Source organism: Opisthocomus hoazin, chromosome 13 (assembly GCF_030867145.1).
Source record: "Opisthocomus hoazin isolate bOpiHoa1 chromosome 13, bOpiHoa1.hap1, whole genome shotgun sequence".
In the NCBI taxonomy this organism is placed as follows: domain Eukaryota; kingdom Metazoa; phylum Chordata; class Aves; order Opisthocomiformes; family Opisthocomidae; genus Opisthocomus; species Opisthocomus hoazin.
Genome location: NC_134426.1, coordinates 26,910,344 through 26,931,546, shown reverse-complemented (window position 1 = coordinate 26,931,546; position 21,203 = coordinate 26,910,344). Strand labels below are relative to the sequence as shown.

Genomic DNA, 21,203 nt, shown 5'->3' with positions numbered 1-21,203 from the left:
ATTGTCTTCTAATCTTAATTACTATTAAGTTCTTTTGCATTTTAACCAATACACGCACCTTCTCCATCTGCAGAATGAAGATCTTACTTAGATCTTATTTATCTATCCGAAAGACAGACTAGCTTTTTTATAACATCAGACTTGTAAGCCATATTATAGGCCTTATTTTAGATGAGCATTTCTTAAATAATACAGGTTATATGCAAGATTCCTTACCAGAAACAACAGATAAACCAAGAAAAAGCAGAAAGCACCAACATTTTCTTTACTACAACACAGAGCTAAGGATAGCTGCAGTCCAATTATTTTGTCCTACTGACTAGGAAGATTTCAAGAAAGATTTCTAAAACTTCACTACCACAGAAAATCAAGTGCTTGTGGTGCATTTCCTGTAATGATAGAAAACTTTCCACTTTTCAGAGTTGGTGCTATAATGCTTTACTTACCATACAACTGGAGAGGAATCTAACTCTGTGCTTAGAAGAAATTCTTCGATATGTATTAAAGGCCAATCCCAAATTAGAGTAAGAGAATAAATATCCCACATGCTTAAAATATTCTAGATTAAAAAAACAACAACAACAACAGTTATGGATTTCATATTTTCCTCACAGAAGACATTTTTTGTCCTTGCGGAGCAGAATATTAACACATTCCATAGCTTAAATAATGACTAGGAGTAGAATAAAAAAACCACAGTAAGATCAAAATCCTCTGTAAATATAAGCATCTTTATTTTATAGAATCATATTTTAAAGCTATTACTTTAAAAAATATTTTATAAGCTGATTCAAGAACATTGTAAAATGAAGACTAAACCAAATCATTACACATACCTCTGTATCTAAAACAAACAGCAGATTGTCAAGAACCTGGAGTTTCGCTGCATCTAAAAAAACAATCCATAGTCACATAAATTTGTTATTTTTCTTGAGAAATGTATTTGAAGCAAAAACGTATTAAAATGTACAACCAAGCATTGGAAACCTCCAGAAGTTTAACCTAGTTTTAGAGTCCTAGCTCTGTGAAAAGTTTAGCTTAAACAGAACTGTGATTTACATATCGAAGTTAAACTCAACAATTTTGAAGCATACATTTTGGCTGTACCTTTACAAGAAGTGTTCGTATATGTTGGTATACGTGTATTTACTAAAAACAATGAAATAACTGCAAATGTCTTAGTATTTTCTGCAATTAAATATAAATGCTACAGTTGTCTATAAAAACAAAAAACCCCCTCTTTACCTTTGATCAGACTTGAATCAGCAAAACTTCGAACAGACACCAGGTTATTGGTAGTGTCTACCTCCCATTTGGAGAGTACGTAATCGCCTTTACCCTATGAGTAAGGACAAAGTAATATGGGGTTATACAGCAGAAATTTGGCCATTGACAGGTGTGCTTCTACAATTATTCTTTAATTTATAAAAACACTTGGAAAGCTGCAAAACTAACTTAAACTTTATCCCCGGTGAATGTTGATGTTCAGAAAAATACACTTATTTATTTTTATTTAGCCTTTCTGCTTTCAAGACTGGCCTTTACTACAGTAACTGTTACAGTCAGCAACCCCAAACATTGTTGGCTCTTCTAAAAACAAGCCATATTTCAAAACATCCACTTTCCATTCTCATAGAATGTAAAACCTGAATGAAACTTACACTGAACCTACTCAGAAAAACTGCACTGAATGTAACAGGCTTCAGTCAAAGAACTCCAAAAACTTGGTTTTACTCCAAAATAACATTTCAAAATATGTCTATACTTTTATTTTTCATTAATTCCTGTACTTAATTTATACTTATTTGTATGTTCCTCCAGTTGTTCAATTAGGACCTTAATTGTTACTTTGCCTTTGTTGAATGAGAACCTGATTGGAAGACTCTTGCCAGCTTTGGCTTTGTCTCTCAGCTGAAGGACGGGACTATAAATAGACTAGCCTGTACGGGCTAGGAACCACAGTATTTACCAAGGTCACGCAACCAGGGTGAAAAAATTTCCCCCCCATCCATCATAACAGAGCAAGTTCTGAAATGACAACAGTTCTTTCCTTATGAGAAAAACTATGGACAGACTGCACAACTGATAACCTTTACATTTACAGTGAAGGAAATGAAAGACAAAAAATCCTAGTGCAAAAAGTTTATCTTCTTTTTCAGCCAGCTAGAGATAAATTTTGTTGCAGACCAAAAACACCATTGCTGATCACGTAACAGTTGTTATGAACACATTCTCAGTACTTACCCCAACTATCAAAAGGATTTTGTTCACTGAGTTACTTATCACAAAATTCTGACAGCCGAGGCTATGATACTCCTCTGTGGAAATGAAAGCTGTCTTTATCTGTCCTTGTAACTTGTGGGGTGGAAGATGAAGGGAAAACAAACAAAAAGGGAAGAAAAAAAGTTGTTTATACAATTAGTGGATAAAATCTCAAACTTCTTACATCGCCATGCATAGAAAAAGTAATAATCACAATTATCAGTTGTAATAACAAACTTGTAAGTAGTCATTGAAATGTACAGAGCAAAATTTTGTTACAAACTCTGCACTTAACACATTACAAGTTAGCAGGTATTTCTTACTTTCTTTGCCGTAATCATATCCATCTTGTCAATTGCTACATTAAAAGAAAAAAAAAAAAAAAAATCAGTGTTAAATAAACTTTTTCAAAAATCAAAAAAAAAAATCCACTAAATGTCATATAGGATAGTTTAATCTTGACCTGGCTATGCTGAAGAGCACTTCAGCCAGGATTTTTGACAGGTCTATTTCTATTGATCACAGTACTGAGTTACAGATAATTAACTAATAACAATACTTATACACCATTAAAAATTTAAGTGATTCCCAATATTCTTCAGCACAGCTAAGACTGATTATGGCTTAAAATCTTGCTTCCATAGTATTCAGTACTCTTTCTAAAGCAGTGCCTCAGAGAAACATAAGCTAAAGGAATTACTGGAAGAATACAAAAATAATTTAATTACAGAACTAATTGTATATCAATTTCCCTTTAAACACAAACTAAGATTACATAGAAAATCCCAACTCAGTATCTTCTTCCCATTAGAAAGGTGCATGGAAAAGCAGTTTTAATGCAGCTCTTCTGTCCAAATGGAAATCCCAGGTGGCATGTAGATCATCCTACCTTCCTGTGTTTTAGCAAGTGGGATACACATAATGCAGAAGAATCCGTTGCTTGTGAGGATGAACATATGATAAACACCTAAAAAAAATCCAATACAAATAGTTCAAACTTAAGGATTCAAGAATAAGTAAAGATACTACTTGCTTATTAGTAGGACAGTGAAACAAATGACCAAAAAAAAAAAAAAAAAAAAGATCTGACCAATAGACTAGACTATTTTTAAACTAAAATTTTGTCACTTTTAACAGAGTAGAATAAGTTTGTACATCTTAGAGTTTCGTTTGAAATTACAATTTTTGTACGCATCCATCAGACTTGAACTTCTGTTTTTATGACAACACTATATTTCAATACATTATATTGTGACAGAACAAGACTGGGAGCTTACAGAAGAGGAACTACTAAATCTGAAGTCTGATGGAAGGAGAGAGAAGGAATCCTTCCTTTCTAGGCATTTTCAGATGTTTAGCACAGTCTCAAAAGAAAGCGGTGTTGAGTTCTGAATGTTTGTTATTTTCTATGACATTAGTAAAATAATTAAGGAGAGCTAAATATATTTACAGGAAAGCATTAAATGCATTTTATGTGTACAATGCAAAGTGAAGCTGTATCTGATTATTTATTTTGTAATCTCTTTGCCTGAGAGATATTGAAGGGGAACAAAATCGCAAAAATTGAGACAAAGTAGGGGGGTAGAATCAAATTCTTACCTGCATCTCCATTATCTTTTTCAATAAAGAGATTTAAGTAAGTCTTTTCACTTGAAGATGTTTCAACCAAAATCTAAAATAAAATCAACATAAAGGCTATTAGACTATTATTCTGTATTTTACTTGGGGAAAAAAAAAAAAAGGAAATACTAGTCATCAATTCAAATTTCAAACTTTTTTCTTTCACGAAGAACTGGTTCTTGTTTATATGTGCCATTCTTTAATATATTTTCCTTATTCATTACTTATGGGAACAAAAGTGTCCCTTTAATCTGTTTGTTTGTTTAAACTAGAAGATGTGTTCAAAACACAAGAATGTTTATATTTTGACATTTGGAAGAAAGAAAAAAACAACTCAAGAAATTCTGAAAACAAAAGGTCTTCAGTAAAATTAGAATAGAAAAATTACTGTACCTTAGTTAGCAAGGTTTGTTTTGATGGTATGTGAATAAGATGGAAATTGCCACTTCTCTCACCAACCACAAGAAATTGTTTTTCTTGACACGTACCAACTACATCCACATTAGTATCTGAAAAGTTCCATGGCAAAACATCAAATATGAAGATTTGTTTTTTATTAATAGGCATTCATATTTGAAACACAGGAATTGGACAACACAGCATCCCAGATTTCTTCAAAATGTTTAATTCTGATTAAACAAAGTACAAACAAAGGAAACGGCATACTGGGAGTGGCTGTGGTAGCCGTTATTCCTATTTCAGTGAAAAGTTAGCGAGCATTCTTGTGGCCAGCAGGTAGAGGGAGGCTCTCCTCCCCCTCTACTCTGCCCTAGTGAGGCCCCATCTGCAGTGCTGTGTCCAGTTCTGGGCTCCCCAGTTCAAGAAAGATGAGGAGCTACTGGAGAGAGTCCAGCGGAGGGCTACAAAGATGATGAGGGGACTGGAGCATCTCCTACAAGGAAAGGCTGAGGGAGCTTGGCTTGTTCAGTCTGGAGAAGAGAAGGCTGAGAGGGGACCTTAGAAATGCCTATAAATATCTGCAGGGTGGGTGTCAGGAGAATGGGACCAGACTCTTTTCAGTGGTGCCCAGCAACAGGACAAGGGGCAACGGGCACAAACTGGAGCAGAGGAAGCTCCAGCTGAAGATGAGGAAGAACTTCTTCCCTCTGAGGGTGACGGAGCCCTGGCCCAGGTTGCCCAGGGAGGCTGTGGAGTCTCCTTCTCTGGAGATATTCAAGACCCACCTGGACACGGTCCTGTGCAGCCTGCTCTGGGTGACCCTGCTTTGGCAGGGGGGTTGGACTGGGTGACCCACAGAGGTCCCTGCCAACCCCTAACATTCTGTGATTCTAATTTAATTGTACAGAAATACTTAGTTAATTGTACACAGAACCAGCAATCACTTTTTATTACTTGTGTATTTATCATAATACTTCCTTTCATAGGCTAGTTAGATATGCAAGATACTTTCTATATTTTCCTATAAAAACCTAAGATATCTTTTAGAAGTCAGTTTTAACTTCCAGTGGAATTCCAAAGGAATGAACTTACCAAACTGAATGTGCATCTGCAGAGACTGCCCAGTACTGTCAAGAAGTGCCACTGACCCATCAACAACAATAATACTGCCATCTCTTGAGTTGCATGCATACAACTGCGGGTTAACGGAGACCTAAGAAGAAAAAGGTTGTTGTATATAACAACTGAAACACTTTAGAAAATATGACAGAGAAGCTCTGATAATTATTAAGAAAAAAAAGAACCCAGCTTTGATGAATTCTACCTTTTCTGAAGATGTGATTTGAAGCAGCGTATCCACTTGGTACAATGCAGTTCCACATTCGTGTCCTAAACCTACAGGGAGCTGCTCACTGCCTGTGTCATCATTTGCAAGAAGTTCAATATCATTCCACATGCTTACCTATGATAAATATTAAAGGAACATGCTGTAAAGCAGAGAGCTTTAAAAAAGTTATATGACCACACACAAATTACTGATTTTATTATTCTATTGCGATTCTGCGTCTAGGAGGAAGGGCAGTACAACAAGCTTCTTAAAGGCAAACTGCGTATTTAGAAAAGACAACGTTAAATCGCACACAAGAGCAATGTGGCTCCCAGCTGATGTCCCCGGCGGGCCCGACCGAACGCAGCCTGGCGAGCGCAGGTTTCGCGCCCGAAGCCGAACGAAATTCAGCACCAGAGAGCCCTCCCCACCACGCAACGGACACCCCCGTCCCCAAGGACCGCGACCCGTCCTCCACTCCCTCTCCTCACCACAGCCCCAGAGGCCGCTGACAAACCACTCCCCGCGCTCCCTCAGCAGCCTCAGGCTTTCAAATTGGCGGGAGCGCCGGGTGCCGCTACGGGCCGCAGCGTAGGCCAAACTTCCTCCAGGCGCGAACGGCGCCGTTGCTAAGACACCGCTTAACCCTCGCTCGCCCCCAGAATGCACCGCGGCTGCCTGGCTCCCAGCCGCCTTCCCCCGCCCCACGGTTACATCCGGGCGCCTGGAGGGAGAGGGAGGGTGGGGCGCGTCGCCGCGGTTGGCGAGCGCGACGGCGGCTGCTGAGGGGCGTTGAGCCGCTCGTGAGGAGCTGCTGAGGGGGGAGCGGCGTCCTGGGCGTTCGGTCATGGCGGTGAGTGGAGTTCGCCGCCGGGATTTTTGGAGGGAGCCGAGCTGGGAAGGGGGTTGCCACGGGTTGGGGGGGGAGGGAAGAGTGTGTGAGTGGGGAGGGTTGGGTCGGGGAGCCGTGTGCGCGGAGAGACAAAATGGCGCCCGCCGCTCTTTCGCTTGCCGGCGCCATGATGGGCCTCGGGGAAGGGATGGCCGCTTTTCGCCAGTTACTTCTGTTCCTGCTTCCAGAAGTTTCTGTTTCATTTCTCTGGGCTTGGAGGGAAGCAAAGAGGCTTTGTAACTGATACCCTATAATTTCCTGGCTGGGGAGAGAAATACTGTGGCTACAGGAGCAGGCATTTCTCAGGGGGACTGTGGGGCGCAGGTTCCCTGCGAGGGGAAAAAGAGGGAATAAGTCTGCCTGTTGGTCTTAGTTTTCGTTCATGTAGCTTTCCCTGTCCTATTATTTTTCTTTGTATTTGGCCACAAGCCTGCTGTTTTGCACGTCTGCTTGCACTCAGTGATTATTTGGCCCCATACTCCGGTTTTTGTGGTTAATACCGATGGGAAACACCTCTGCTGTAGTTATCACTGCCATTTATGTTCATACATGGCCTAAGAGCGTAGCTTTATTCTTCCAAAATTTGTGTGGCCTGGTAATATGTAAAGGTGTTTGTGTGGCCTGGTAACATATAAAGGTATTTGTCCCGTGATTGAGTTGAAGAACCAAGAAGTGTAGTTATCAAACCTGATGTGGTTAATTGTTTTCAAAAGTTATTAAGTAGTCTTGAATGCAGAAAAAAAACCCCAAACCAAGTACACCACAGACTCTAAAGTGATACAGCTCTTGAGAGCTGACTTTAAGCACGTTGTATTTTAAGCTCTTGTCTTGAAAGTTTGACCAGTGGTGGAACAGAACAGGAGGACCATAAACTTCTGGAGAAAATTAATCCTTTTGGTTTTTTAATGATGCTTTTTCAGTTTACGTAACTTAACCTGTTAAGAATAAGATAATTTTTTTCTGTAAAGGGCTTGAAGAATTACAGACTTGTAGTTTTGCACCTAGATTACAGGCACTATTGGTGAGGTTCCTCAGAAGTAGTAGGTGAGGGGCTTGTTCAGTGGAACTGTGGGCCTGTGGCCACTCTTCATGTACTTGTAAGAACTGAGAATGGTCTCGTTGAAGTCTGAGCCTGTTTTTACTGTCTGTTTTTGTAGAGCTGAGAGATTTCTCCAAGGTGCAGTGCACAAGGGTGTTAATGAGTAGCAATGTGTATAAATCATGTGACTGGTAGCCTTGGAAAATGTGATAGTAGGTTCAATTTTAGTTGACTACTGTGTTTAAAAATGTAGTTAACTTAGACTGTTAGCTGGTATTCGCCTTGCCCTTCTCAAGTAACTTTGAAATGTAAATTTATAGAAATCTCAAAACTCCTTTGCAACTGCTTCATGCTGAATCTTTTGGAAACCTTAGGTGAAGGAAGGAGGGACTGAGTAGAAGGAGGGGAAGTGTAGATAAGCAAATGATAGATAGATGTGGAATGCCAAGGATTGTGATTGCTAAGGTCGCTAATAGGGGAGTCAGTTCCTACTCTTTATCTAATATTCTAAAGTTTTCAGGATGGTGGGTGGTGTATCAATAGTACGCAGAAGTGTTACTTGAGAGTAGTTAAAACTCTGCTACAGATGCAGTCTTAAGTGGTCAGTGGTTTTGTCCATATGCTGGTGTGTTTTGAACTAGATATCAGTATACCATGCGAATGCAGAAGTGAACAGCTGCTTTATCTCTCACTCTTATAGAGATTTTACTACAGAGGTGTCTTTGTACAGATGCAAATGAATAAAGAATTGGGCAGGCTAAACAGTAGTAGCAGAAAAATAAATCCAAATATTTATTTGTAGCACATTAGGAAGAAAGTCTTCCATTAATACACAATATATTAATGACAGTCTGTAATATCTGTTGTGGTTTAAGAAAACCTAGCTGCTTTGTTTTCAAAGTAATGTAAGTCAGCATTTGAGAGGTTTTCATGTGTCTTATTCTTATTGCAAATAAAACTGTGGGTCAGTTTACTCTTACTGATATTCTCAAAAGTGCGTGGAATAAGTAAAGTGCAGTCTAATGTAGCAGGAGAGCAAAATGTTACGATGTATTAGTTCTCTTTATAATAAAGTCTTGAAAAATCAGTCTGTATGCACTTACACAGGTCACTGCAAGTCTGTCGAGCTATTGCCTAACTAATAATGGGATGGCTGTGCACGAGATTGTCTTTACAGAAAATAATTTTAAATGTGACTTCAGAGGAAGTACTAAGTAAATAGTTTTTCTTCAGTCTTGGGTTTTTTGGTTTTTAAACATTCTGTCTTCATGTGTAGGGTAGTGATACAGAACGAGATGGTGTAGCCCCAGAAAAGTCCTCTCCAGAAAGAGAGAAGAAAAAGGAACAATCAGATGCCTCTAGTTCTCCCAGAACATCAAAGCATCATTATTCAAGATCACGCTCACGATCAAGGGAAAGAAGACGGAAGTCAGGTATGGTCTTCCTATAAGCAAAGTTACTTAGTACTGTTCTGGTGTATACTTGTAGAACTGAAATCTCTTTAAAGCTGTTTCAGAAAAAAATACACAGATTAAGCTCTAATAACTTGTTAGAACTGGGAAAAAATGAAGCTGCTAAATTTGATTTTGTATCTTAAATGTGTTATATTGAAACTTTTCAATTCTAATGATAGAAGTGCTAAGGAAAAAGGTCTTTCCAGTGTTCAGGGAAGGGAGAGGGGACACAACACCAGAGACAAAACCATGCTACTTTATTTTCATTTTTAATTACATATGCTTAGATTGGGATACTTTCACATGGTTGTAACAAAAATGAGGTTACCTGGCTGAAGAATGTGACTGGAGTATGACATGAGCTAGTTTTTCACTTTCAGAGCTTTAAGAAAATGCAAGCAAAAAACTGGAAATAACAGCTAGAGTTTGCATTCTGCACTAGATGTTTGAATAGTGCTGCTTGTTTTCTAAATCTCTATTCTTGACTTTTGAGGGGTGAAATAACTGAAAGGAGCTAGAAAGATTATAGCAAGCTGATCTCCCCTTGAACTAGGTGAATAACAATAAATGTTTTCTTCTGCAGATGCTGAAGGAAGAAAACACAGAAGCCGGAGCAGAAGCAAAGAGGTAATTAACACTTTGTAGTGTTTAGGTAATTGTACAATACATCTTTAAAAGTATCTTATAGTAATGTGCATATGTGTAAACCTATGTAAATGACTCTATGGTAAGTACAAGAAATTGGAAACTTTAAGCTTAGAATGGATATGGAGATCGTTTCATAGTGAAGCATGATTGCAGCCATCATGTTGACAAGGTAATAGTTTTATAGAAAAATGCTTTCAGAAACTAGTAACTTGATTTCTTTTTTTTTTTTTTTGTGGAAACAGCGAAAAGAAAGAATTCATGTGGAGAAATAGAGTGGTGTTCTTGATGACTTTCACAGAGCTTCCATTAACTAAGAGCCTTGGGTGGCTTTATTCCTGGCCAATGTTCAGGACTTGCAATGATACATACCCATCTACTTAACTATATTAAAAATAATTCCCCACCTGACCGAGCTCTGTTTATTGCATCCCTTAATTGTAAAGACTGTCATAGCTTGACAAACAAGCTAAGTCAGCTGGAAACATGACAGTAGCAGCAAAATGTCAGACGGCTGTCTCTTTTTCTTAAATACATGTCCATATATATATATACATATATATATATAGACAGCATCTATAACACCTTGAAAATAACTGGCTTAAAAGCCAGAGAAGAAATGAAATGAGCAAACCAAGAGTATTGAAATAGTCACAGAGATGCTTAAGCCGTGTGTGGCAATAGCAGGCTGGGTCAGATGAGGGACTTTTAACTTTAAAACCTGGGTCAGGAACTTCTCCTTCCCCTGTTGCAATGGAAGCTCTGTTTAAAAAAGGAGGAAAAAAAAAAAAAAAAGGAAAAATGATCTAGGAGAGTTTTTGTGAAATTGAATATATTGTTTAGCTCACATGATAACATTTCTATAATAAATCATACTCAGCGTGCTAATGCGCGAAGAGACTGAACTGAAGACGCTGCAGACTCATAGCAAAATTATAAGCCTACTTCATGATAAGGTAACTATTAGTCATTCAAACTCATATTTCCCTTAAAAATAAAAAACCGTTATGGGATATAATGGTGGTTTGTTACTAAGTGTGTGCCAGGAAGATGTGATTTTTATTTTTTTTTTTTAGAAAAAGAAAACGTCTTTAGAAGTCTTCGCTTAAAATTATGTCCAGTGTTTTGCCATGCTCTTGGATCTAATCTTACTCTATTTAACAGTTTCTAAGTTTCACAGAGTGAACAGATGAGGAATAATGTGCCACAGTAGATGTACTGGTTTAGTTCATTTGCAAGACAAAGCTCTTTGTAGACTAAATACTGAATATCAGTAATTCTTTTAATACATACATCAGAATAACTACTTATGTAATTACATATTTAAATGTACAGGTAACATCTCAAACTTAAGATGTGTTTTTATGTAGCACCTGCTTATTCAATGAGTTAATAAAATACTGTAAAACCAGGAAGAAGAGCATTGTTATATACTTGAACTATAATCAAATATATTTAAAAATTGATATATATTAATAAGGAGTTAGAAAGACTTGGATAAGTGCGTATAAGCTAATTTATAGCATCTTCAGAATTCTTTCTTTTGAGAGAGCGCTATGATTCTAGGAAAGGTTTTATGAGTAGTTAACACATTTAGATAAGCAAAAAAAAACCTCTGAAGAATTTGGTTTTAGTCTGAAATGAATAAACTGGATATCTTAAGAAAAGGTGGTGATGTCATGACTTAGTCTCTAAGGAAAACACTGGCAAAAATCAGGCCTGACCTTGCTAAGTATTTTTGGCATTGCGGCTATAAAAAGGAATCTTTTTTTAAGAGGCACTGCAGGAAGAAATTGCGGTATAGTGGAGCAGCATATCTTTAATTTAAAACTACTATGGGAGGTCTCAGAGATGCATGTTAGTTTTAAATACTAAAAATGGGATGTCAACCATGTAACTTAAAACTTTGCTTTTTAAAGACTGTTGGAAGTCACTGACTGAAGAGAGTTTTGCTCTAAGAATTGTCTAATGATGGATAGAAAATTATTTTAGTTCTAAAAGCAAAATAGTATATGTCTGCAACTGTATATGTATTTTAGTAACTTTCTACATGGTAGACTTTGTCAAATATTAAATATTCATTAAAAATGTCAGTACGTGTATATATGCATATCCATAAATTGACAGGTACTTAAAGATAGGTACTTACTATGTGTTTGGAATGCAGACAGTAACTGAGAATGACAGCTGTTTTTGTTACAATGCTATGAACTCTTACATGAAAATACTGTAAAGATACCTTGATGGATGTTATAGAAATCCTTTAGACAGTGGGGAGGAGGGAGAAGGGGTAAAAATTCTAGCGTGAATTTGCAACTTTGGTTAGTTGGTGGCATTAGGTAAAATAGCTATCACTCATGATTGAGTCACACTCCTAAGGTTACTAATGTTGCATCACAGCTTATCATTTTTTATCTTCTGATGCCCATACTAACTCTCTTTGTTGCACTATTTTCCTGAAAGAACCAACTTCTTCTTAAAACAGGCAAGAAGACATGAATCCAAAGAGAAGTCCTCCAAGAAGCACAAATCCGAAGACCACAATGACAAAGAACATTCTTCTGACAAAGGAAGAGAGAGCCTAAATTCATCTGAAAATGGTGAGGATAGACATAAACGCAAAGAGAGAAAGTCATCAAGAGGGAGGAGTCATTCACGATCCAGGTCTCGTGAAAGGTAAGTTGTTTTACATTATTATTCTTTAAGTGCATTCGCAGAAGCAATGTTTGGGAATTGTGTAGACTTCTGAAGTACAACTCCTTTACATTACTGACGCTCTTTAAATCATCAGTTTGTATTGTGTGTTTCAGTTTTCATTGGGTAGTGCGTTTGCCACTACTTTTTTTTCAGATTGGTTCTGAGTAAAAGTACCAGATATCTCTATGGCTTTATATAGGTGATCTGCCTCATGTTTTTAACAACTAGTACAGAAAATTTATAAATAAAGTGTATTAAATGTTCCCTGTTGTCAGTGATGGGAAAGAAGATACACCTTAGCAATGTCATGGCTATTTACCTCCTAAATCGAAGGCTTACTGAGAGACAATGCTGTCCAAGCCTCCCTGTGTGACAGGCCACCTAGGTGGCACACTCTCACGGTAGAAGAATTGCTTGGGACGAACAGGTTGCTGCCGGTGGAACTTTTCAGCCAGCTCTGCTCCTAGCTGAGGGATCTGTAGCAAACAAGATAGCAAGGTACAGGCTTCAGCTAATGATATGCTGAGGGACTGTGCATGACACACAAGCTGAAATTTGGGCATCTCTTACCTAAGGTATTGGAATACCATGGGGAGGCGGAGAGTTTTATTGCCTTGAATTTAAGATTCCTGCATTCAGATTAGTGTTTGTTTTGAGATACTTTAATGAACAACTAAAAATAGCTATATTGATGAGTATGATTGTTTATGTAAACTCTGCATAAACTGACTTGTCTGTTGTGGCTGGTGGTAGTGTTTGGATCCTTTCCCATTTCATCTCCTAGTCTTACAACTTGAACTGTTCCAGGCATGAACTCTTCCGTGTGTAGTCTCCCCACCCTGCCTGATGCATTTTGCCCTGTGGTGACAAACCTGTCCTTTAGTAGAAGCTGAATTTAAATGTGAGAATATATGTAAGAATTTGGGTCATGTGTTTCAGACGTCATCGTAGTAGAAGTCGTGATAGGAAAAAATCCCGGTCTCGCAGCAGAGAAAGAAAACGACGTGTAAGATCTCGTTCTAGATCAAGATCTAGACACAGACATAGAAGCAGAAGTAAAAGCAGAAGTAGGAGTAGAAGCAGGTAAGTGTTAACTTCTGTACTTACTTAGTGGTGGTGTATGGTTAATGTTCTGTGGCAGGTTGATATATAGAAGAATGATGGATTTGCCAGTTAATGTCTATTCAGTGTAACTAAATGTATTTGGCTTTTTTCAGCTGTATTGATACAGCGGGTTAAGGACTGGGTGGTGTGCATACGTTTACAGAAACATCTGTCCTAGACAGCTTAAGTGTCTCAGATTCATTCATACCATGATTTCTTGTTAGCAATTAGAAATACATAGTTAGTTATTTTGTGGGTATCTTACAAAACCGCCATTTTAGAACTCTTGACTGATAAAGTAGAAGGAAAGTAACTTAGTATTTTGAGTAGTAATAATTACCACAGTTCAAGCTCTTTTTGGTTTCTTACACCACAAGTAAATATACTATTTTAAATAGAGTATTTAAATGATATTTAAAGGGGAAGAACTGAAGAATAAGATACACTAACCCTTTCATTTGTTTGATACAAGAGTAGTGTGGTTGGCAAAGCATTGCTTTAAAAATACTATTGTATTTATCTCTTCTTCTTGCTTTTGTATATATCATAAAAGGGAAGTTTTAACTGGGAATCATTGGCTGTTAGAGCAGGTACGCTGATCAGAAGCTAATCCTGGTCAGCTTCACAAAGTTCATTTAAAAATTTGTCTTGTCTGTGAACTGGCGCAGTCAGTGTAGTGTTCAGGTGAATTTTGAGTCAGGTGAACTGTACTGTGCTGTGTTGGTGGTTACCAACTTCTTTTTGTCAAGTTCAGCATGAGAATATTTACCATGTTAATTTTTCTCCCTGTCTTGGGTGCTTCCATTTCTTCATTAAACTTAAATTCTAGAAGCACAGACTGAAACGCTCTGGCTAGACACGTACTGGCTTATTCTGACTCCGTTTGATGGAGTTGAGATCCATGCTTTACCTTTTTTTTATGGTGAAGTTGAGGTTTTCATCACTGTATAGAAGTTAATATTTTCCAATACTGATGAATCATTCAGTATTTTGGTGTAGATTTCTGAGTCTGTTTGTATGTGTCACCTTTGCATTCTTAATGCCCTGTAGGATTTTTCTGAATGAGTAAGCTGAAATGTGATTACCTGACTCCTATGGCTGTGTGTTTTCCTTCCGAAGTGTTTAAAGTAAAACAAGTAGTTTGAATGCAAAGTGGTGTCCCTTCAGAGCTCCCAAGAAAGTGTTGCCAGTGTTCCAGTTGATTTAGTAGTATTTTCACTAGAGTATTTAAAATTGCATATTTAAAGGGTGCAGAAGTCGCTTATGACTGCTCAACGTTACGGTGGATCGTTGGAGACTTAAGAATATAGCACTCTCATATAATGCTACAACATCACTTGTGAAACTGTTAAGAAGACTTACCTTTTTGAAGAACTAGTTGAATTGCATGGTTTGTGTCATATTTTATTTTGGCGCTCACTTTCTACCAGACTTTCAGCTGGGGTGAGTAGAGCTGGGTCTTCAATTGGTATACATATTACTTACATTTACTGGTACTTAAGCCACCTTCAGTGTGATGTGTAAAGCTTCAGTTCCCTGTTATTCCCAATTGTTATAGATGGTGTGCACTTACTGTTTTTAAAAGTCGCTTTGAACATTTTGTGTTTAATGGCTCCGTGAAAACTTCAGCTCCCGGAATAGTTTTTTGCTTCTGCAGTGGAATTTGGATTACCTGAAACAGAGCAGTAAATGTGGGAAGAAAAAGAAGGGGAGCTTAGCGATTTCTTCAACTGGAAACATGCCTTGTTGGGTAGTGATGGACATACTGCAGGAATCCATTTCTTTTAAGTACTGTTTTTGTCTCGCAAATCCTAGAGAAGGAAAATAAGCGAGGCAAAAGTCTTTTCTTAACAGTAGCTAGAACACTTCATCAAGTTCTGGGCTCAGGTGAAGCCTTTGGAAAGAAAATTATGAGACAAGCCTCAAGGAAAACTCTTCACAAGCCAGATAAACCTACCCTGTTAAAACTCAACTGTGTTCGTGAAATGCAGTATTTGTTGTGTTGCAGTTAACAGGCTATGACAGAAGTGTCTGTAAATAGTAGAGTTTGACCTTCTCTTGATGGTTCTTTGCATAATCTCCAGTTCACCTTTTCAAATTACCTGTCCTCACTAGCATTTAAAGTAATCTTTTTGTTCTGTGAGCATGTAGACCATCCTGGCAGTTCTTTTGTGGCATTGCTCTGATTAAATGCTAGGTGGAAAACATGACACCATCTGCTTGTTTCAAATGGAAATACTTAAATACAAAAGCTCAAATATTTATTTCCTTAATGTTTACCAGCAATAAAGCATCAGACCAAAGACAAGACCAAACTACAATAGTCAGCATGGGTATCTTTGAAACATGCATTACATCTTATCTCAGGAATGCAGATCTGTCACTTCCCAGTGCCTGAATCTGCATCTTGTCATCTTCTATGAAAAGATAAGTCTCGCCTCCTTTGTATTCTACCAGATTTGTCATGTAAACAAGGATCTCTTTTTGTAACTTCATCCTACGTTTCATGATGTTTGTAGATGCTGCCCAAGTTGCAAACAGAAGAAACAGAATATCTCAGTGCCATTTAAAGTGGCTGTTGCCAAGTTAGCTATTTTATCAAATGGTTGATAACAACATTAAAGTATAAAATGCTGCAGAAACATCTCTGTGCATCTCAACTTACTGTTTATGGCAAATCTGGGAAAAATATGAGTGGTACCTCCTGTAATTTAAGCTTTGTTGGAGACTTCCAGTATCTGTGACTTCTTTGTTTAAAACATCAGTGTCAGACGCTTAAACAGGGGTAAACCCTTATCTCTTGTCATGTGGATACTAATGATCCAGGCAAAGAGAGATACTGCTGATACTACTTCATATGTGTATTTTGAGCGGCTGTTGCTTCGATGGGACTAGATTTATATATAGTAAGAGCAACTTGGGAGAAGGTGGGGAGAAGATCACTAAAAGAGAATTGAACTGAATATTTTGGCATTTTGCTTAAATATATTTTAACTGGGTTCTTTTTAGATTGTCAGGCTCCAGATAATGCATGCTTCATAGTTCTCTACACAGTACTGTCCTTCTCAAGAGCAAACCTGTGATAAATAAATGTTTAAACCAGCTCTTCCATTTAGCTTGATAGCCTCCCTCAAAGTCATCCAAAGCACATTTAGTGAAGAGTGTGCAGAGGGAAGAGATTGTCACTTCCCTGGGTACTATTCCAGTTTTTAAATGGGACCTTTTCAAAATGCTCACTTTTAACATAATTATAGTGCTGTGAGGTCTTTTGTGGTATTAAAGCATTCTTGCAACTTGATCCATTTTACAGTTTTCTTGCAGTTGGCTTTACCGAAAGTTAGACGATGTTTTTTCTTGTCAGGTTTTAGAGTGATAATCTCTAGAGCAGATCTATTTGTTCTCAACACTAAGTTTAAGAGGATAAATGAATACTCAGAATTACATGTTCTGTTACATCTTGCAGTTGGAAATGTTCAGTTTTAGCTGTCTTGTTACAAGGCAGGTGTGGCTGTTACACTGTTCTAGTATAATCTGTGTGAAAGCTGTTCTTGAGAGCTCTCCAAATTGATCATTAAGCAATTTTTCAGAATTGTAATCAAATACTTTATGAAATGTTAAGGTATATATAAGTACCTTCATTGTTTTAGCAACTCTGTTGAATTTGGTTACAGAGAGCGAAAGAAAAGAATTGAAAAGCCCCGAAGGTTCAGCAGGAGTCATAGCCGGAGTCCGAGTCCACCGCCTTTTCGAGGACGAAACACAGCTATGGATGCACAGGAAGCATTAGCCAGAAGGTCAGAAATTGTTACAATTTCAATGATATGTTACATAAATGAGCCACTGCTGTTGATTTTGCATGTCTAAATATTTCTGTTCTCGTGTACTTCTAGACTGGAAAGAGCAAAGAAACTGCAAGAACAGAGAGAAAAAGAAATGGTTGAAAAACAGAAACAGCAGGAAATGGCTGCAGGTAATCCATGTATATTATATTAATTCCTAAACAATAGCGTGAGTGGAAGATGGGGTAGGCTTATGTGCTGAGTGCTACAGTCGTGTCTGACAGATGTGCAGGTTGTCTTTCTTGTACAGTTAACTTGGTCCATATGTAAGAATCACAATTACAACTAGGAAATGTTTGAAAAAACAAAACCAAAAAATAAGAAACACAAAATTCCCAACAAAAATGATCAGGATTTCTTATCACTTGCTGAGTATACAACAAAAATGTATGTTAGGCTGGTAAATGAATTTGTGATGTTCATTGGACCCTTCCTTTATGCATCATTAAACAAGGGTTTGAAAGCTGTTACTAGCTTAGGGGTATGTAGAAGCATGAATTACATTAGTTTTTCTTTCAGTTCTGGTTTACTAAAACTACTAGAGATTTGTTTCTTGATTTACAAGTAAAGTGTATTTTATCATGCATTTGTTCTTCAGCCATTTTCAGTTTATTTCTGATTAAGTGTTTGGGGGGCTTTTTTGTTTGAGTTTTTGTGGGGGTGTTGGGTTTGTTGTTGTGGGGTCTTTTTAGTTTCAGAGAAGTCTGAAGTTATTGTCTGATCACAAGTTACCTTTGTTGTTCAGCTGCTGCAGCCACTGGAGGTTCTGTTATTAACGTTGCTGCTCTTCTGGCATCGGGAACACAAGTAACTCCTCAGATAGCAATGGCAGCTCAAATGGCAGCACTACAAGCAAAAGCACTAGCAGAGACTGGAATAGCTGTACCCAGCTATTATAACCCAGCGGCAGTGAATCCAATGAAATTTGCTGAGCAAGAGAAGAAGCGGAAGATGCTTTGGCAAGGCAAAAAGGAAGGGGTAATGTTGTCTTTTCTTACTTCCATAAAAGTTGTTTGGAAACATCTTGCTCTCAGACAGTTTATGGATGCTTATTAACGTTATTTCCAGCAAAATTATCTTCATACCTGTTATGCAGCTTCCCTGTTAACAGCCCAAGGTAAAACTTTAGGAGTGAAAGGACTAAGATAACTAGCCTTCAGTAGATAACTAAGATAACTCACCTTCAATGACAAATGGTTGTGACACAAGCCTTAGGAAAATCCTTAGTGTCAAAACTTAAGAGATATGATTAGATCTTAATGTTAATTCTGTCAGTTTGACTACAACTTGCAACTAAATTTCAACTACAGATGGTCTCTGTTTACTGAGAAGTGATGGCTAAGCTGTAGAAACTATAATTGACCACTCCTTTCTGTGCCTGTAGAGATTTTTCTATTTGATTGTTGTATCCTGTCCAATTCCAGACTTCAAAAACAAGACTGCAAACCATGCTAGTAGCTTTTCCAGAGTAGAGTAGTGCATTACGAACACTAATGAAAGTCATAAATACAAATAAGCCTTCAGACTTCTATGCTGAATAAATGGTCTTGCAATTAGTGAAGTGTAAGGCCACCAACTAAAAAAAGGCTCCTGTGGCAGTTACTTTTTCAGAAAAAAAAGTTGCTGGACTTAAGTACACGTTTTGCTTGCTGATAGTGTGGAAAAATTGGCTCTTTAAATATTTGTATTTTTGTCTTTTGACACTCTGTACTAGTATGAAAGTGTTTGTTACATTAATTGTCATCATGTGTCTTATTACCTAACAAGTTCACTTCGCTTTTCAGACTGTTTCATAAGATGTGAAAAACTGAAACTGGTTCATGTTGCATTGACAACATGGGGGGCAAAAGGGAGGGAAGAAGAAACCTGAATGCTGTCTAAGCAGTTCTTCCTAAATTGTGCTGTATATTGCTTAATTTTAATGAGCAAATTCCTTTTTCTATAGTTAATTTTAAGCATGTGTTCTTACAAGGTTTCCAAAGTTTATGGAAATGAGTACAATCTACCCAAGTAAAGTATATACCTCTTTTTTTGAAACCTATGGTTAAGTAGACTTCGCTCACAAAGAGTTTCTGTGAGGGTGCTGCGGGCATGTCAAATGTGCCTTGGAACCTTTTACTTCCAACTGTGCTAGTGCTACACAATGGGCTCATTTTTAATACTGCTTTTTTGCTTGCTACTGCATTGTGATATTAATGGAAACTTACGTAAAAAGGTGATACATCTTTTTTTAACTTGTACAGGATAAATCACAGTCAGCAGAAATATGGGAAAAATTAAATTTTGGAAACAAGGACCAAAATGTCAAATTCAGGAAGCTGATGGGCATTAAGGTAAAGAGTTCTGAATGTGAAATTAAGTTTATTATTAATTGTAAGATAGCGATTTCTTTTTTTTATTTAAAGTGTCCCTTAAATGATGAAGATGTTAAGTTAACCTGATACTACCTGATGTAGTTAATAACTTTAAGTATTTCTCATTAAAGTTCACAAGCAGCATCTAAATCGGAATTCAGTTCAAATTCTAGAATTATGTGATGTTTCTGACTAACGAGGCAACTGTTACGATCTGTAACAGCAGCGGTAACTGTAACCAGTGTCCATAATCTGATAAGCAGTATTATGTTGTGTAGATAAGTTAACTGGAGACATTTATTTGACTGAGTCAGAAATAAGGGCCTGGATGAAGGCCTCTGCGTGTTTCTTGACGGTGAGGGGAAAACTACCCTAGAATGTTCCAGCAATAAAACCAAATGCTTGAATTCTTACAAGCTTTTGAAAACCACAAAGCCTAGATTATGTTTAAGACACCTGTAGTGTACAAACCACCACTTCCTACACAGCTAATGTTTGTTCTCTTCTGTCTGGTTTCTAGAGTGAGGATGAAGCTGGCTGTAGTTCTGTTGACGAGGAGAGTTACAAAACGCTGAAACAACAGGAAGAGGTTTTCAGAAATCTAGATGCGCAGTACGAAATGGCAAGATCACAGACTCATACGCAAAGAGGAATGGGATTGGGCTTTACATCTTCAATGCGAGGAATGGATGCAATTTGAAAAAAAGAAGAAAAACAAAGGCAGTTTTAAAGTTTGGGACTATGGAAGGTTCTTGTTCAAATGTTGGGTCCTTGTTCACCAAAAAGCTAGCATTCTAGCTTGCATGGGTGTTGCATTGACTTTAATTTATTGAAAAATACAATTTTTTTGTAAATATCAGATCAGTGATACTGGTGTTAGTGTTGTAATCAGGTTATACCCACTTCCATTAAACTTGGCAGAACTATAGGAGGACAGTATTTTTTAGTTAAAGTTCTACTTTTCAAACCAAGCAGCAGATGGGGTAAACTCATACATGGATATTTCGTGTCCACTGTCTTGTGTACTTTTGTACTTTAACCTTGTACAGTTATTTTCAATTCTTGAAACATGAAAGAAACATTGTGTAGATGTTATTTAGCGGTCTGGGCCAATAGGCACATAATCCAGTGCAAAAAACCTGGTTAATAATAAAGACATTTTTTCTCTAAGGTCTTACTTTATGTTAATTCAGTTACCTTTTGGGCCAGACTCTGAGGAAATCAGTTGAGAGATGCCAGGTAAACTGGAGAAGTCAGAAATAAGAGTGGTTGTTTTGCTGGCTTGTTTTTGAAGTAGGATTTTCCTAAAATAAGGAGATTTGCGATAGGGAGCACAACTCCTGATGATGAATGCTGATCTAATTTTCTTTTTTTTGATCAACTTGATATTTGCAAACTTAGTAAGGAGAGAGAATAACAGAACCATTGGTGAGGAAGGTAGGATGTTAGAGCCCATGCTCATACTTGAGTATTTAAAAGCACTGGAAAGTGTGTTAACTTTTTGAGTACATTCACTATATAGGCTCGTTTTAGGCGAATGGCTGGGTCCGAGCATGTTAAATGCAGGAGGC

The 21,203-nt window shown here is 37.6% G+C and overlaps 2 protein-coding genes across 4 annotated transcripts in view; one reads left to right on the top strand and one right to left on the bottom strand.

Moving 5' to 3' along the window:
• Positions 1-6,186, bottom strand: part of KNTC1 (kinetochore associated 1) — a 42,186-nt gene extending 36,000 nt beyond the window's left edge. Inside the window, exons 1-11 of the mRNA XM_075434624.1 lie at positions 6,100-6,186; positions 5,606-5,743; positions 5,374-5,494; positions 4,276-4,391; positions 3,862-3,934; positions 3,152-3,229; positions 2,586-2,620; positions 2,245-2,355; positions 1,246-1,339; positions 837-889; positions 447-559 (exon numbers count right to left, since the gene is read on the bottom strand). Of these exons, the coding sequence (XP_075290739.1) occupies positions 447-559; positions 837-889; positions 1,246-1,339; positions 2,245-2,355; positions 2,586-2,620; positions 3,152-3,229; positions 3,862-3,934; positions 4,276-4,391; positions 5,374-5,494; positions 5,606-5,737 (926 nt within the window). The 5' untranslated portion in view covers positions 5,738-5,743; positions 6,100-6,186. The remainder of the gene's footprint in view (positions 1-446; positions 560-836; positions 890-1,245; positions 1,340-2,244; positions 2,356-2,585; positions 2,621-3,151; positions 3,230-3,861; positions 3,935-4,275; positions 4,392-5,373; positions 5,495-5,605; positions 5,744-6,099) is intronic.
• Positions 6,187-6,340: 154 nt separating this feature from the next.
• On the top strand, positions 6,341-20,802 carry RSRC2 (arginine and serine rich coiled-coil 2). Of its 3 annotated transcripts, XM_075434668.1 has the most exons (11): positions 6,341-6,461; positions 8,816-8,972; positions 9,577-9,620; positions 10,519-10,594; positions 12,124-12,314; positions 13,275-13,418; positions 17,111-17,233; positions 17,330-17,409; positions 18,024-18,256; positions 19,522-19,611; positions 20,153-20,802. In XM_075434668.1, the coding sequence occupies exons 2-11, from the start codon at positions 8,892-8,894 to the stop codon at positions 20,330-20,332; spliced, it is 1,242 nt and encodes a 413-aa protein (XP_075290783.1). In that variant the 5' UTR covers positions 6,341-6,461; positions 8,816-8,891; the 3' UTR covers positions 20,333-20,802. The 3 variants fall into 3 exon arrangements, with proteins under 3 accessions (XP_075290783.1, XP_075290782.1, XP_075290784.1); XM_075434667.1 differs by lacking the exon at positions 10,519-10,594 and having other exon boundaries at positions 6,342-6,461; XM_075434669.1 differs by lacking the exons at positions 6,341-6,461; positions 8,816-8,972; positions 9,577-9,620 and having other exon boundaries at positions 12,102-12,314.
• Positions 20,803-21,203: the final 401 nt, after the last annotated feature.

Bases quoted from the DNA above. Each gene is read 5' to 3' on its own strand.
- RSRC2 (XM_075434667.1), top strand. The intron at 12,315-13,274 runs GTAAGTTGTTTT...CATGTGTTTCAG, and splicing joins CGATCCAGGTCTCGTGAAAG to ACGTCATCGTAGTAGAAGTC. The intron at 17,234-17,329 runs GTCAGAAATTGT...GTGTACTTCTAG, and splicing joins CAGGAAGCATTAGCCAGAAG to ACTGGAAAGAGCAAAGAAAC.